Genomic DNA, 15,629 nt, shown 5'->3' on the forward strand with positions numbered 1-15,629 from the left:
TAGAACTCATAATCAAAACTGATATAACTCATAATCTCAACGATAACACAAATCTGATATCGAATCTCCGTCAATATCTTTTAAAAATCATAACAATTACAGAAACAGTTTTTTCTTTAATCTGACTTCAATTCTACAATGTCTACGATAGTAGAAACACCATATCCGAATCATATTCGATTCTAGCAACATCATATTTTCAAAACATCTCAAAACGTAACAAAACTTACGTCCTTGTGTAGCCCGTGTCAAGGGGAACTCAGAACTGAAGTCGGATTCGAATTCTGATGAATGGATCTTTCACAATCGCAAATTTAAAAGGCGTAAGGATTTTCTCTCAAAACTTCGACTTCCTTTTCTGAAATTCCGAAGGAAATAACGTGTCATGCTCTTATATATATTGCATGCAACACCAGGAAACGTGGCTCATTTTTCAAGCTCCACGCACGACCGCAGGTGCTGTGTGTTCAGCAGCGCGGGTGCGCTCATGCTTCGGCAGCTTTATCATTTTTCTAAAATCTTCGACCGCGGGTGCGCTACATACAAGACCGCGGGTGCGGTGTCACTACCGCAGGTGCGGTCCCTCTTGCACCGCGGGTGTGGTATCGAAATGTCAAAATTAGGTACCCTACTGGACAGTCACCGCGGGTGCGGTACTTTCCAGAGCGCGGGTGCGGTCTTATCTCAAATAAAAACTCTTATTTTCTCATGTCTTTTCTTCCTTCATTGCATGTCATGCATTTTCATATCTGTCAAATCTCACGTTAATAAAGATTAATAATCTTGGTTTATCAATTCTATAATTCTCAGGCATTACAGAAATCTTGTGATAAAATTAAATTTGTATATTACATAAATGTTTACATTCTTAGTTTAATTAAATAAATAAAAACAATAAATTAGGTATTAAAAATGTTTCCCATCAAAAAAGGACATGATATTAGTAAATTTCAAATATAATTTATAAAATTACTAAATTCAAATTTTATTTAATCATTTAAAACTACCGTTTGAATCATCCAAAATGCGGATACATGAAAAAAGAAAATAGTAGGTATTTTGTGAATTGTGAGACAGTCTCACAGACAAATTAACTTTACTTATATTTATAATAATAAATAATATTTTTTACATACAAAATAATATTATTTCATGAGTGACTAAATCAGAAGATCTGTCTCAAATATCAGGATAAGATCTCAAAAAACAAACTCTTCGAAAATCTAGAAAAAATCTGAAACTCTATCTTTTATTTTTTATTTTTTAAAAATATCATCTTGTTTGAAGGCTCTATCGACTAAGAACTCAAATTTCAAAAAGATTTCGAAGGGTGTTATCGCACAATCAAATCTCCATTTTCGAACGATGAAAATAATTTAACGGTGGATGATGATCAAGGCAACATATTTTGACGGTAGATGATTAATCAAGGGTCCCACTGGTTATTATTAAATTAAAAAAGAAAAGATGCTCGCGTCGCTATCCCAATCCTAAAAGGTTACCGGATCGATAATTACTTGTTCTTCTTCTTTAATTTTTCGTATAAATTTGAATTGATTGAGGATATTAATTGGTTCAAATCAATCAGCCGTCGGCAAAAAGTTCTCGTTTTTCCTCAGTTGATTTCTAAGTTTTTGACTTTCTCCGATTCAACAGCCTCTTCCCATGATATAAAGGGGGTAGATTTCTAGGGTTTAGGTTTCATGACCTAATTCGATTTAGTCATAGGACCCTTGAATCCTTCTCTACCTTTTTGCCAATCGTTTTTGTATAACCTTGAATTATTACTAAATGAGATGGCAAGGGTAATTGGACGTGAAGTAAATCTGAACTCTTCATCGCGTTCGCTGCAAGTGAATATCTTTGGATGCCTGTTCCAATTTGGGTCTACCATTGATTCGTTTTCCGTTGCTTGCGAAGCTTTTTCCGAACCTCTGCTTTTCTAGCCTGAGTTTATTTGTACAGTTTAATCGTACTTTTTCTGCTTTTTAAAAAAATATAAGTTTCTTATAAATTTTTTGGAGATGGATTGTGTGAATAACGATTACCTGAAGCAGAAATTGACTAAGAAAATAAAGATTGAGGCTCTAGATTCTGATGTTGTTGAAATATCCCCGGACAGACGGTATTTTCGGGTATTTTCATCGTACTGATTTTTATTTCTTTAATTTCTTTGTCAATTTTTGATAAATTTGTTTAATTTCTGAATCTCGTGTGCTGGTTTATAATTTTTATTGCTTGGTTTAGGTAGGTGCTTCTCTTTTTTAAAATGGATCGAGGTTCTAGCTTTGTAACTCCTGTAATTTTATTTCACCTTCTGATTCATATCAAGTTAAAGAAGATCGACCTCCTGTTTACTGCATTTGTCATCTTCCCTTTATATTGGCTTGTTTATTTCTTCAATATCTTAGATATATTTACTTCTGTTGTTTTATTACCTCTCTTTTTCTTCCTCCAGTATAATGAAATCCTGGGAAGGGGAGCATTCAAGAATGTGTATGCGTCCTTGACTATCTTTTAAATTTTGTTCTACTTATAATGTTTGCATGTTGTCGGTTTTGTAAATTTAAATGCCAGAATAAAAGTTATCTGCCTGCCAAATTTTCACTTTTCTTATTTTTTTCAGTTACAAGGGGTTTGATGAAATTGAGGGCGTGGAAGTTGCATGGAGCCAAGTGACTATTGAGGATGCGCTGCAGTCCCCCGAACATCTGGAGAGGCTGTATTCTGAGGTTCATCTGTTAAGAACACTGAAGCATGAAAATGTTATTAGGTCCTATGCTTCTTGGGTGGATGATGAGAAGAAAACCATCAATCTGATCACTGAGTTATTCACTTCGGGAAGTTTGAGGCAGTGAGTTTTCTCATACTGTTTCACTTGGCTTTCAGTTTTTATGTCTCACCGTTTTATTATTTTTATTTATTTCTGTTGAAATATGTTTAGTGATGTGCTTCGATCTTGTTTAGGTACCGTAAGAAGCATAAGAGTGTCAATATAAAGGCCATCAAGAACTGGGCCAGGCAGATCCTCCGTGGGCTACACTATCTCCATACTCACAATCCTCCTGTTATTCACAGGGATTTAAAATGTGATAACATTTTTGTTAACGGAAATCATGGACAAGTTAAAATTGGAGATCTTGGATTGGCTACAATAATGCAACAACCCACTGCCAGAAGTGTTATTGGTAGTTGTTTGGCTTACTTGCAAGAGTATATATTCAATTCAGCGACCATCATTCTCAATAGTGTTATTGTCACTTCGGATTTTCCTACAGGTACACCGGAATTTATGGCACCAGAGCTATATGAAGAGGAATACAACGAGCTGGTGGACATTTATTCTTTTGGGATGTGCATGTTAGAGTTGATTACCTGTGAATATCCATACAGCGAATGCAAAAATCAAGCTCAGATATACAAGAAGGTTACTTCTGTAAGTTCACCTTTACCTTATTGTACTATACCAAAATGATCCTTTAAGCAATTAAATGGGTTAAGTGCATCTGATGACGCCATTATTCCTACTGTTTAAAATTTTAGGGCATAAAGCCTGCTGCCCTGGGAACAGTGAAGGATCCTGAAGTGAAAGATTTTATTGAAAAATGTTTGGCTCCAGCTCCTCAGAGGTTAAGTGCTGCTGAGCTCTTGAAAGGATCATTCCTTTTGTCTGAAGATCACAAGGATTTCACTTGTGCACCTCCACAGATTTCTGATGTGTCCAAATCAATGAACTCAGTAAGATCTGATTCTCTTCTGATGGACGTTGACACGTCTTACAAAACGCAATCAGGTAGCACTTTTGCTGAAAGCATTGTTGGAACATGTGTTTCAACTCTTGAACTTCAGAGATGGAATGAGAGAAACGAATTTACCTTAAAAGGGGAGAACTGTGACGGTAATTCAGTGTCTTTAAACTTGAGGATTGCTGACTGTTCTGGTATGTAATTATTAATGTCTCTTGTTAAAACCATTCCTGGTTTGATTTGTCCCACTTGAAATTTGTTTAACATTCAACACATATGTAACAGGTCGGGTGAGGAATGTTCACTTCGTATTTTATCTTCATGCTGATACAGCACTTTCACTTGCTGCGGAGATGGTTGAACAGCTTGATTTGTGGAAAGATGATGTTGCTTTGATAGCTGAGTTGATCGATACTTTAGTTTCAAAACTTCTAACCAATTGGAGTACACCATCTGAAAGTTTGAATGGGGGGAAAATTTCTGTCGATGACTCTGCTACACTTTACAGTAACCAAATTGCTGCCTGTGATGCTAGACAACATTGTTCAAACAGGAATCTTGCTAAAGAAACTAGTGAGCACAACGCATTATCACAGTTCATGGAATTGAATAGCAAGGGTATAGAATCAACTGGAGCATCATCCCAACACACCTTACCGACTTCTGTTATCGAGCATGTGGAAGATTTCGGATCAGCTGAATACATTGTAGTTGAGAAACATAGAAATAGCATCAGGGAGTCCTTGATGAGTGAAAGTATAAAAAATTCAGGGACATCTTTTGCAGGTTCTTGGAACACAGCATCTAGTGAGATGGATTTCGGTGTTTCTTCTCTTTCTCTGGTGGACAAAGAAAACAATATGTGCCATGATCTGAAGGTGGAGCTTGATGCCATCAATTTGCATTATCAGCAGCGTTGCTGTGAACTTCTGAAGATGAAAGAGGAAGCAATTGAAAATGCCAAAAAGAAGTGGATGCTGAAGAAAATATCAGCTGTTTAGAGGTGATAAGATGTTAGTTTTTGGTTTGAAAAACTTCTCATTTTTTTTTCTCACCTTAGTTTTGTGTTGCTTCTCATCAACTTTATTAGGTCAAAAAGTTGATAAAATATGTGCACAACTTAGTTCTTTGATTTGGATTAGATGAAACCTTGGTTTGCTGGTGGTGTTACTCAGTTTATTGAAATTGTGTACGCATACTGATATTTTTTAATGTCATTGATTGCTAAAGCTCGATGATGGTTGTCGATTTGGAATAAGTTTCCCCTAACCAGTATTTGTAGTTGCATAGTACGGTCTTAAAAGTTAGTGTTTACACTGGGATACATTTTAGTATGAAAACCGATTAAGTTTACAAGTCATTTTATTACTATCTATATAATATACAACATAAAAGTTGAGTTGAACTTCTGTTAGTACGGAGATTCCCAGAAAAAAGAATTTAAATAGAAACTAATTCAAGAGCGTCTGCTGCTTAATTAGCTGTTATCATACGCTGCTCAGTAGCAACAAAGTTCACATCTCCTCATCGATCTTAACTTTCAAGAAATAATTTGACGGTGACAAAAATTCTAATTCATGTTCTGTTGTGTAAATCTCGTTATAAAGCAGAATGGAATTCACATTCGGCTCAAGTCCAAGAATGGCGAAATTCTTAGAGATTCAAATAAACACGAGGATGGTCCTATTTTGAGATGCACGAATTCTTATTATTCCAGTAACACATTAATGAGCTTGCAGTTGTGTCTTTAACCAGAATCAAAGATCGATACCATTGAAAGAATCATCTTATGACGTTAACACATATACATACATACATCAATTGGCAATACATATTCACAAATCCCAAACTTTAAACATGCTTTTATGCGACAAATATGGAACATATGCAGAAGAACCGACAATGAATGGGACATTCTCAATATGAGATAAATCTTTTTGGTGGGCAAGAAGACAATCAGGCTGTACACTTTATGTGGAGACATCAAGAACTTTATCATAAACTACCAGTTCTCTTTAACGATTTTCGATTTTTCTAGAATGATTTTTCCTTCCTTGTACTTCTGAGTTTCCTCATAAGCTTTCTCGTATTTCCACCCCAATTCCTCATGACAGTCGGAGCAAAAGACATCCGCTACTGTATGAAGGCCGGTCATCAGCCGCCTATCTTCTTTGGGCCCCAAAGAAATGTTCATAGCGTGGGAGAACAGAAATGCTCGACCATTTCTTCCCTGTCATGAGTACCATCAATAGGTGTAAGAACCGACATCTTACTAAATTTTCTTGCTATTAAAATATAAAATATAAGTGATTTCTAAAAATGCACCTTCCCAAAATCTATCTTACCTCCGCTCCTTGTCATTCTTGGCTCAGTCGCCGCAACTAAAATAGAATTACCGCAAGACAAGAGACAAAATGAATTGAGAAGTTTATCATCTAACAAAGAATCCTATTGAATTTTCCGAAAAGATTTATATGAAATGAGTTCACTCCTAGTCCAATAACCAAGAAAACATTTATCAAGAAAGTTCAGAGAAATTTAGTAGGGGAAAAGGCAAAGAAAAACTAGCTAAATTTTCACCTGAAATGCTTTAGAGATTACATCATCATGAAGGGCAACATGATTTCTACAATTGCAGCAACTGTACAACCTCGGACCAGTCATTTCAGCCATTTGATTCTCAAAATTCACACCAAAATTCAACAACAGCTGCTTCAAATAAAGATCCTGTAATTTTAGAAAGAACTCAACGACCCTTTCTTGGTAATGCCAAAATCATTTGAAAACACGAAGAAGATAGAGACTTTACCTTTATTTCTAATTCGTCTTCAGAGAAAAGACAATTTATGCTATCTTCTTTTATCCGACCAATTATTATCTGGTTTCAACAAGTAAAAAAAGAAAAAAAAAACAAGAGAGGAGAACGCAGACATTGAAAAATGAATAAAATCCACAAACCAAAAAATAAATAAAACCCTTCAGAATTACTGACCCATTGCCAGAAAGTATTCGAAAATTCAAGAATCTAGGCGTCTTTTTTGCGGTAATCGAAGGAAAATTTAAAGCGCAGACTCACCTGATCATCGTTGCACCTGCAAAAAAGGCCGGCGTTAATTTACTGAGGGTTTAGCAATATGACAAAACGACGGAGTTTTGTGCGTCGGAATATTGGGTATACTGGTGATGAGTGATTAGGGGGAGGAAGAAGTATCAAAGTAACAGAGATTCCATGTTTTTGTAATTGCGTGCAAACCACACTTGATTAAATTAAGAAGGAAAAATCGTATTTTTATTTTTATATTTAACTCTTTCCCGTATTATTATTTTTTAAAATTTTAGTTCTTTATTCGATTTGATAATGGGTAAAAACTTGTGTGAGACGGTCTCACGGGTCATATTTGTGAGACGGATCTCTTATTTGGATCACCCATTAAAAAGTATTACTTTTTATGCTAAGTGTATTACTTTCTATTGTGAATATGGGTAGGGTTGACCCGTCTCACAGATTATGATCCGTGAGACGGTCTCACATGAGACTCACTCATGATAATGACGTGTATAACATAACATCAATATCGTCAATTAAAAATGATTAAAATCGTCAAAATCTGAAATATTGATAATTAAAACCGAAATTGACAACATAAAAGAACAAAATCGTAAAATTATAAATATATAAAACTAAAAATACATTTTTCTCGATAAAAAATTCATTGAATTTTGGTAAATTAAGAAAAATGAGAAAAGGGTATAGAATAGATCGAATTAGATCTCATAAAAAATATAATGGCACTCACTTTGGATTTTAACATGGCTGGGAACTTGGAAATTCTCAGTAAATAGGTGGGAAAATGATGATATATAAACTTTGTTGCAACTTGCAATATTTTAAAAATTGAAAAGTTATGTTGGTGTGGTACCACGGTGTTTTCATCTTAATAATTTGTTGGGTAGAAGGTAAGTAATCATAAAATATTGGATACAATTACAATTTGGATAGAATATCTGTTTAAAGTCAAGATAAGATTTGAACTATATTTTTATGAAGATTTGACTTTGTTCATGGTGTTTACATGTACTTGTTCTTACATGACATCTCGCAATTATCACCTCTGATTGAGTTGTTCGCATCATCTCTGGGTATCTTCTAGTTTATCCGACCATACTGATCTTACTTTTCACATGAAAATGGTCGGCAAAACCTTGTATTAGACGGTCTCACGAGTCGTATTTGTGAGACGAATATCTTATTTGGGTAATCCATGAAAAAATATTATTTTTTATGCTAAGAGAATTACTTTTTTTTGAATATCGGTAGGGTTGGCCCGTCTCATAGATTAAGATCCGTGAGACGGTACGAGACCCACTCAAAATGGTTTACTTTATTTATAAATTTATAATTCATTTAAAATGGATTTCTATACTAAATCCATGACACATTTTGATTAATCATTTTGTTTTTGTCGGCACTAAATGGGATCTATTCGAATTATCGGTCAATAAGTACAAATCTGGGGCTTTTGAAGGTTTAGACAAACGATCAAATTACTGAAATTTGTGGAAAGAAAGAAATGATTATATGTATCTACAACGTTACATATAAATCGAAAATCATTTACTATACAATTTTTATCAATATGCTTTAGTATTCTTTACTATCGACAAAGAATGGTCAAAGAAAGTGTGCATTAAATGTATGTCGGGAAAATTAATTGAATTGGCTGAATAAAAAACGTGGGATGCAAAGTTGGAAAAGTTTGAAACGAAAGTTTTTTGTTCAGACGAAATAAATGCATTCCTTCATTAGTTGGAGTATCTCATTCTCAAGCTTGTTCTTGAGTTTTTCTTATTCCTCCCGTTAATTCTACAATATTTGTTCTTCTGTATTAAGAGAGTGTGTTCTCCTTAGAAACACAGTGAGTAAATTGTATACCACAAAATATTATAGTGGAATTCTTTTCATCCTACCCGTGGTTTTTACAATAATAATTTGTAGAAATTTTCCACGTAAATCTCGGTATCCAATTTATTTTTTATTTTCGAATTTTATTATCACAAATTTTCGTACGTGGGACCAACATTTACAAATTAAAGTAGTCCATTGGAACCTAATGGACCCGAAACCAAAGGTGGTAGCAACAGATACCGAACCAATGCTGTAGGTATGTCAACGATGACGGCACTTGGAGTATTACCACATAAATAACTTCTTTGACTCACATTTAGACTCGTGGTTTTTTGAGCTAGCAGATGGGAATTAAACTACAAAATAAAGGATCGTACACACAAAACATTAAATGATTCCCATAAAGGTTTTTGGTTATCCTTGCAATTATCCATCCTCAATGAAATTTAGTAACTATTCTTGGTTGAAAAATTAAATTCAAGGGATGTTACAGGAAAAACATGAAATAGAGTAGCTTGTAATCCAATTCTTATAGGAAGTAACTTAATTGCTGATTCCATAGTTTAAAGCTTCAAAGCAGATTTCGCCATAGCAAGTGCACCTTCATAAGTTTGATTTCCACCTATAAACCCGCTCATATGGACAAATACGCATCCGGGAATTCCAGATTCTTTAGAGAGTTCATCGTCTCTCAAACCACGCCATTGAACAGGAAGTGCCTTCCGACTCTCAAATCTGTCAGGAGCTATTGCCACAGCCTGAACTCGCCAATGTTTGCTACGATCATCCTAAAACATTTTACAGTGCATTAAACTTGGTAAACCTTAGAATAAGTTGATCTATCCATGCAAATTATCGATATACAAAAAAATTCTAAACAAATTATTTCTCAAATCGCTGCAGGGTTCTCTAATCTATGGACAAGAAATTCACAACGCCAAAAGAGAATGAATTAAAAGATATGAATTTGTACGAAATTTGTGCCAGACTCGACCCTTCACAGCTAATTTTGAATAGGAACAAGATAACAGCACAATTTCCGAACGAAAATGTTAAAAAAAATGCCATAAGTTTTAAGAATTGGATGAGAGTATATTATTCAAGGCAGGCGACATTTAAACTTAAAAGCCAGATTTAAGAACTACCTGATAAAGTACATATTTAAGAGATGGCTCAATCTTCTCCTCTTCCTCGAGCTCAAAAAGGTGAAGTTTCCACTGTTTGAGATAATTAAAAAGAGCTGAAGTTCGAGTTGAATTCCATAATACCAAAGGAGATTACGCAAGCGCAATCAAAAGTGAATCTGATATCGTAAATAATTTTTAAAAACACGACCATCGTCATTTCTTAACAGTGTCGCACAAATCCTTAGAGAAGACGCTTTTTCTAGAGCTGATGCATGAAAGATAAAATTCCAAGGTTACAGTAGTTAGACTACAAATATTTTTTGAATATAAGATGGCCAAAAACCACGAACAAGAGTTCTATGATGGATAGATTTGTTAGAGTAAAGAATAAAACTGCATGTGCAGCACAATGTATTATGCGACAAAAAAAAGGCTTTGAGACACTAAGAAACTGTATTACCCTAGAGCAATTCTTTCAAGATACGGTAACGACAGAAGAAATTTCAGAACCAGGTTTCTCAGATAAAGTTTCTTCATTTCAAATAATTGTAAAAAACTAGGAAGTGTCCATCACTTATATTTCGAGACCCATTTTGCTAGTCTCTCCAGACATTCTGAGTATGAGCTTCACAGACATGTCTATCTAAAAAATTGAATATATTTAATATATATAAATCCCAAGATTCCATACTTTTAGTAAATGATGAGACGCTTCAACATTATTCATGAGGATAGGTGATAGGCTAAAACTGAGTATACAGCTAATATCTTGCTGTTCATGACAAAGCTACAAATGAAAAATTATTTACATCGTCCCAGATTCAACCGAAGCACTTACCGGACAAAATCTATTCAGGACCATAATTTCTCCGCTAGGATCAATATCATGCCTCGCTGCAAGACATTCCATCACAATTGAACGAGCAGGTAACCATGATCGTGCATGACTGCGGATGCTCTGATTAGAAAAAAAAACTTCTTACAATAAGTTTAGACCTGAAACCATAAGTTCACATGCCACTTTAATTTGATCATTTCAGGTTAGCCAGGGCCCAGGACATAAGTGAAACATTCTCAGGAATAAAAACCACCAATATAAAAACCAATAATTTCTCTTTAGTATCGAATTCATCAGAAATTAATTGGAAAGAGACAAATAACAGCACTATCTAAATTAACCCGAAGAAACCTTACATCCAAAAACTCACTCCCAGCTAGAGCCATTGCGCGATTAAAGGCTGCATTTTCCTTCTCAGCTGATTGATCAGGATCAATCCAATCCAAGTTTAATTTTCCAACCCGTGAAGACAAGTGTGTACCATTCACGTATCTTGGAGTCTGGTCTGTATCATACTGATTGATTCCATTGTCAATGGCATCAATTGCCTGTCAACATTAAAAAAAAACATACATGAATAGCTTTAACACTACTATGCTAAATTACTCAAAACTTATATGAGGAAACCATAAGAAATATCATGGCAAAGCCAGAAAAATGACATATTTGAGATCGTGAATGTATTGAACTTAATGAAATGACACAGGCTAATACTATTTGGATAGTTTCTCATACTAAAAAATTATTCAAACCATAAAAACTAGAGGAGAAATTTAATTTCCAGCAATATATCCCAAGCTTGAGCAGTAGGTCCTTTTCCGATCATAGCAGCCTAAATCCTAATCACATCCAAAAAAGAAATTTATGTTCAAGTATCTTTGACATAGCTATTTTTTATGTTGGAGAGTTACTTAATGATGTTTGGAATATATCGTCATTTCTTGACATTAGTACCTATTATCTTAGGAAAAATATTCTATTTCTTGAGTTAGGGGGTCCTTTCTTTAGTTAAGCCCGGTAGGTTAGCCACTCATTAGGAAAACAGTTGAAGAAAAAATTGCAAGTCTCTTAGGAAATGACAGGGAAAAAGTTATATTCCATCGGTACTCCTTAATGATATCAAAGATTTGATATCCTTGCCAAAGTACCATAACTGTTACTTAGAATTATCCTTATAGAGCATTGGGACGAGATGGCCCAATTCTATGAAATAAACTGGTGTTGCGATACTGAGGCAGAGAAATAAAAAAGGGTTTTTGGAATGGTGATGGCTTCTGATTTCCAAAGAGATTGACCATGGATGAGGATGAAGTCTGGGACGGCTTACTGCTAGCTAGGAGGCCATTGCAGAAGCGAGAATGGAGAAAGCATGAAGAATGTTATGCTTTACTCTTCGAACCTGGAACCCTCGTCGCAAACAGGAGAACGATTCGGATAGTCAACCACTTGGAAAGGGTACAATATGGATGAGGCTAAAACTAAATGAACCCATAGAACAATTTTTGCAATAAACTATAGCATAATTATAATACATGCTGGGAAATCTTTAAAAAGTAAGAGATAAAAAGGGGTGACATCATTAATAAAACATCGAGTCTTATATGACCAACAAATTTATATCAATCCCAATCGAACAATTAAATGATAATAATATAAATACAAAAGGTTAATTACCTCCATAAAGCTTTTATAAACTACGAGAAACAATCGTTGCACGTCCGGATGATCTTCATCAACTTGAAGCTCCTTGGCAATTATCTCCTTCCCAAAATGCTACATATGAATTCACAACCAAGATTACCCTTTAAAACCAAAAACATTGAAGAACCTGTGTCACGTGTAGACTTCCAAAATTTTAAGTATTCTTCTCAAACATTAGCATAATCCACCATCCACCCTCATACTAAAATCATTCAGGAAGTTGTAGCTCATATTTTACTATGAAGCAAAATGAAACGACTTCAAACTATACCTTACCAACTTTATAACTAATCTGCTCAACTAGATGACAAAAATTGAGCTCGAGGTTCTATAATGCATATTTACCTTGTAAATAAGACCAGCACTACTAAGCTTGGTATTAAATCCATGCCCAAAAACTTCACCAAAACCCTTTTGATGATGATCATAACGGTCTTTCACGGGATCATATACCCCACCAACATCAAGCACGGCATCGAGGGTATCAAGTACCTGCAGTAGTTCAGGCGTTTTAACAAACATATTACCTGCGTATCTAAATACTTGAAAGTTACAACGCACACACTCAGGGATGGTGATAAATTTACTGGGATTTAAAACACTTTACCTATCAAAACATCTAAATATCCAATCAATTCAAAAATTCCACAGTAAACGCGGAGAGAGTGTGATAACATGACCTAGTATCAAACCAGTCGTTCAAACACATCATGGCCTATAAATCTGAATGCTCTAAAACATTACTTATATCACGGTTCGCGGTGGGAGAAGATGAGGTAACCTGAGAATCACGCGTACGAACGATGTGAGCATCTGAAAACTTGTTAGTGAGGCGAATCATGAAGCAGCCAAGGGCTTCGTCGCAATGGAAGCTTCCATTGTGTGTACCCACTCGTTTCACGGCGGCGGCGGTGGACATTGGAGACAGAGGAATGCGGAATGGAGTTGGAGTACTGAAGAGGCGGTGTGGATTGAAGATCAATGTCCTTGTAAATACTTTGAGCATTTGGGTTTATGAAAATGAAACGACCCCGGTCGTACTGAATGCTGTACATATTAATACCGTCTTTTCTTTCGTTCGGAGATTTTTTTAATGTGAGTTCGGCGATTACTATAATCAATTTTAGTTTTCACTTAAATTAATTTATGAAAATAATTTTTTTATCATATCAAATTACGTAAATATCTCTTATCATTTAAATTCTATTTACCACCAATTTTTTTATCTCAAACTTTTTATTTGATTTTCGCAATTTCTCGAATAATCTTATGAATTACATGCATTTAGACATAAAGTGATGATAATATGAGATAATTCTTTTGTCGAGTATCATTTTTATGTATTTTATTTTTTTGAATGTTTGTTGTGCATACTCACAAACTGTTAGCATGAAATATAGTAGAGACTAAATTGAGACCATCAGATTTTTGTTTATATTTATGCAAACTCGCATTGATGTAATTATTACGTTTCATAACCATGATGATTGGTGATTTTATTTATATTATTTTAGATGAGCAATAATCGTAATTAAAATATTATAACTTTGATGATTTTGTATGTACTAATTCAAATTAATAATTCATAATTTTATTAAAATATGTTTATTGATATAATTAAGTAATATTAAAAAAGTAATATATTATAAAAATTAAATAAAACAGAACAAATGTTAAATCAACTCTTAAAGAGAAATAATAGATAATTAAACAAATGAATCGCGAAAATGGAACATGTGTGTTCACAGGAAAATTGTATTTTAGGATTTTTTAATTAAATAAGACATAATGCAAAATGTGTAATAAGGAAGCCATTTTTAAAATTATGACTTTGAAATAGACTAAAATAATCAATTTTCCTTTTAAAATTTCAAAAACAAACAAACAAAATTGTAATATTGATATTACATAAGGGCAAAATGGGAAAAAGAAGTTGGTGTCCATTTTGTCTCTGTTAGGCCCAACCTTTTTTTTTTTTGAAAGGAAACCACTTAATCATTCACATAAATCAAAGTTAGCTACATCCATCAATCATGATGGGTACAAACTCTCAGACCAGTAATTAATAGATGGATGCTTAATGGCATACTGTGCTAGGCTATGAGCCACCTGATAAACATAAAAATTGTACATTAATTAAATGTTTTATAATATAAATATATAGTTTTTGTTTTATTAAATTTTTAAATATTATATGTTTTATAATAAATTGTATAAAATATAAGTTGTTGTGTAATTATAAGTTTTTACTATTTTTACAGGTTCGATAAAACAAGAATAACCTTGGCGTTGCAAATGGGATTAAGATGATTCTTGGACCTGTAGAAAGTTGATGTTAATATCTACAATATTGGTGGCAAGCATGAGATAAAAATCCTCTCACAATTGGGATCAAATTAAGCAACAATTAAAGTTACCGAAGGAGTGGCAGTTTTACCATGCTCTAGTATTTTGACCATATCTCTCAAACTACTTGGTCAAATATTCTGAAAAAAATACCACAACTAGACAACTCAATTATCCACATGTTTCATTTTATGTGAAGAAGAAAATTCGGAGAAGATGCTTGTCAAAAGTGATGTGCAATATAATATTAATTTCTTGGAACACCAATGAAGACTTATGTGTAAAAAATAATATTTTATTTGTGGTTGTCTCCACAAATTTGGCTATAAATAGGGGTGCATTGTAATGTATTGAGATATCCCTCATTCTATGAACAAATCTTTGAGTTCATAATATTTCTCTCTATATTTTTCTTTTATTTCTTCATTTAAATATAATTAGCATGTTAATTTCATATTCAAAGTTTTACACTTTGAATAATGAATAGCTAACTTCCTAAAGTTGAGATGATAAGGTGAAGCTCTTGGCATGATAATAAGGTTATTATAAGGTAAGAATCTATGTTTTATATTATTTAATCATTATTTATTGTTTATGTTATATTTATTTCTTTAAGCATTTTTATACCCTACTTATAAGTGGGAGTTTTGATTTATTGTTGCTATATGTTACACTAAATTCTTGGAACCATTTAAATGTTAGTTTGGTATTACCAACCATTTAAAATGGATGCCTTGAGTTATTATATATAAATATATTATAATATTAAATTCTTGGAACCATTTAAATGTTAGTTTGGTTTTACCAACCATTTAACTTGGATTCCTTGATTTATTATATATGAATATATTATAGTATTAATTTATTGGTACCATTTAAATGTTTGTTTGGTTTTACCAACCATTTAAAGTGGGAACCTTGATTTAGTGTTTACAAATATATATAGCACAATAAATATTTGACCA

The 15,629-nt window shown here is 33.7% G+C and overlaps 3 protein-coding genes across 7 annotated transcripts; 1 reads left to right on the forward strand and 2 right to left on the reverse strand.

The window, feature by feature from the left end:
• Positions 1–1,501: 1,501 nt before the first annotated feature.
• On the forward strand, positions 1,502–4,979 carry LOC140807007 (probable serine/threonine-protein kinase WNK10). Of its 3 annotated transcripts, XM_073163643.1 has the most exons (7): positions 1,506–2,135; positions 2,459–2,496; positions 2,627–2,854; positions 2,968–3,188; positions 3,279–3,436; positions 3,544–3,940; positions 4,032–4,979. In XM_073163643.1, the coding sequence occupies exons 1-7, from the start codon at positions 2,025–2,027 to the stop codon at positions 4,745–4,747; spliced, it is 1,869 nt and encodes a 622-aa protein (XP_073019744.1). In that variant the 5' UTR covers positions 1,506–2,024; the 3' UTR covers positions 4,748–4,979. The 3 variants fall into 3 exon arrangements, with proteins under 3 accessions (XP_073019742.1, XP_073019744.1, XP_073019745.1); XM_073163641.1 differs by having other exon boundaries at positions 1,502–2,135; positions 2,968–3,436; XM_073163644.1 differs by lacking the exon at positions 2,459–2,496.
• Positions 4,980–5,485: 506 nt separating this feature from the next.
• Positions 5,486–6,998, reverse strand: LOC140808265 (protein yippee-like At4g27745). 3 transcript variants are annotated; one of them, XM_073165338.1, is made up of 5 exons: positions 6,925–6,978; positions 6,739–6,838; positions 6,556–6,624; positions 6,327–6,473; positions 5,486–5,976 (listed from the first exon to the last, which is right to left on the reverse strand). In XM_073165338.1, exons 4-5 carry the CDS (start codon positions 6,417–6,419, stop codon positions 5,749–5,751), a joined length of 321 nt encoding a protein of 106 aa, XP_073021439.1. In that variant the 5' UTR covers positions 6,420–6,473; positions 6,556–6,624; positions 6,739–6,838; positions 6,925–6,978; the 3' UTR covers positions 5,486–5,748. The 3 variants fall into 3 exon arrangements, with proteins under 3 accessions (XP_073021439.1, XP_073021438.1, XP_073021440.1); XM_073165337.1 differs by having other exon boundaries at positions 6,823–6,998; XM_073165339.1 differs by lacking the exon at positions 6,556–6,624 and having other exon boundaries at positions 6,327–6,455; positions 6,823–6,998.
• Positions 6,999–9,031: 2,033 nt separating this feature from the next.
• On the reverse strand, positions 9,032–13,359 carry LOC140807950 (uncharacterized). Its single transcript, XM_073164912.1, has 7 exons — positions 13,100–13,359; positions 12,664–12,810; positions 12,292–12,390; positions 10,974–11,165; positions 10,618–10,737; positions 9,798–9,869; positions 9,032–9,440 (listed from the first exon to the last, which is right to left on the reverse strand). The coding sequence occupies exons 1-7, from the start codon at positions 13,322–13,324 to the stop codon at positions 9,216–9,218; spliced, it is 1,080 nt and encodes a 359-aa protein (XP_073021013.1). The 5' UTR covers positions 13,325–13,359; the 3' UTR covers positions 9,032–9,215.
• Positions 13,360–15,629: the final 2,270 nt, after the last annotated feature.

The sequence above is a fragment of the Primulina eburnea genome, chromosome 12 (assembly GCF_022965805.1).
Source record: "Primulina eburnea isolate SZY01 chromosome 12, ASM2296580v1, whole genome shotgun sequence".
In the NCBI taxonomy this organism is placed as follows: Eukaryota; Viridiplantae; Streptophyta; class Magnoliopsida; order Lamiales; family Gesneriaceae; genus Primulina; species Primulina eburnea.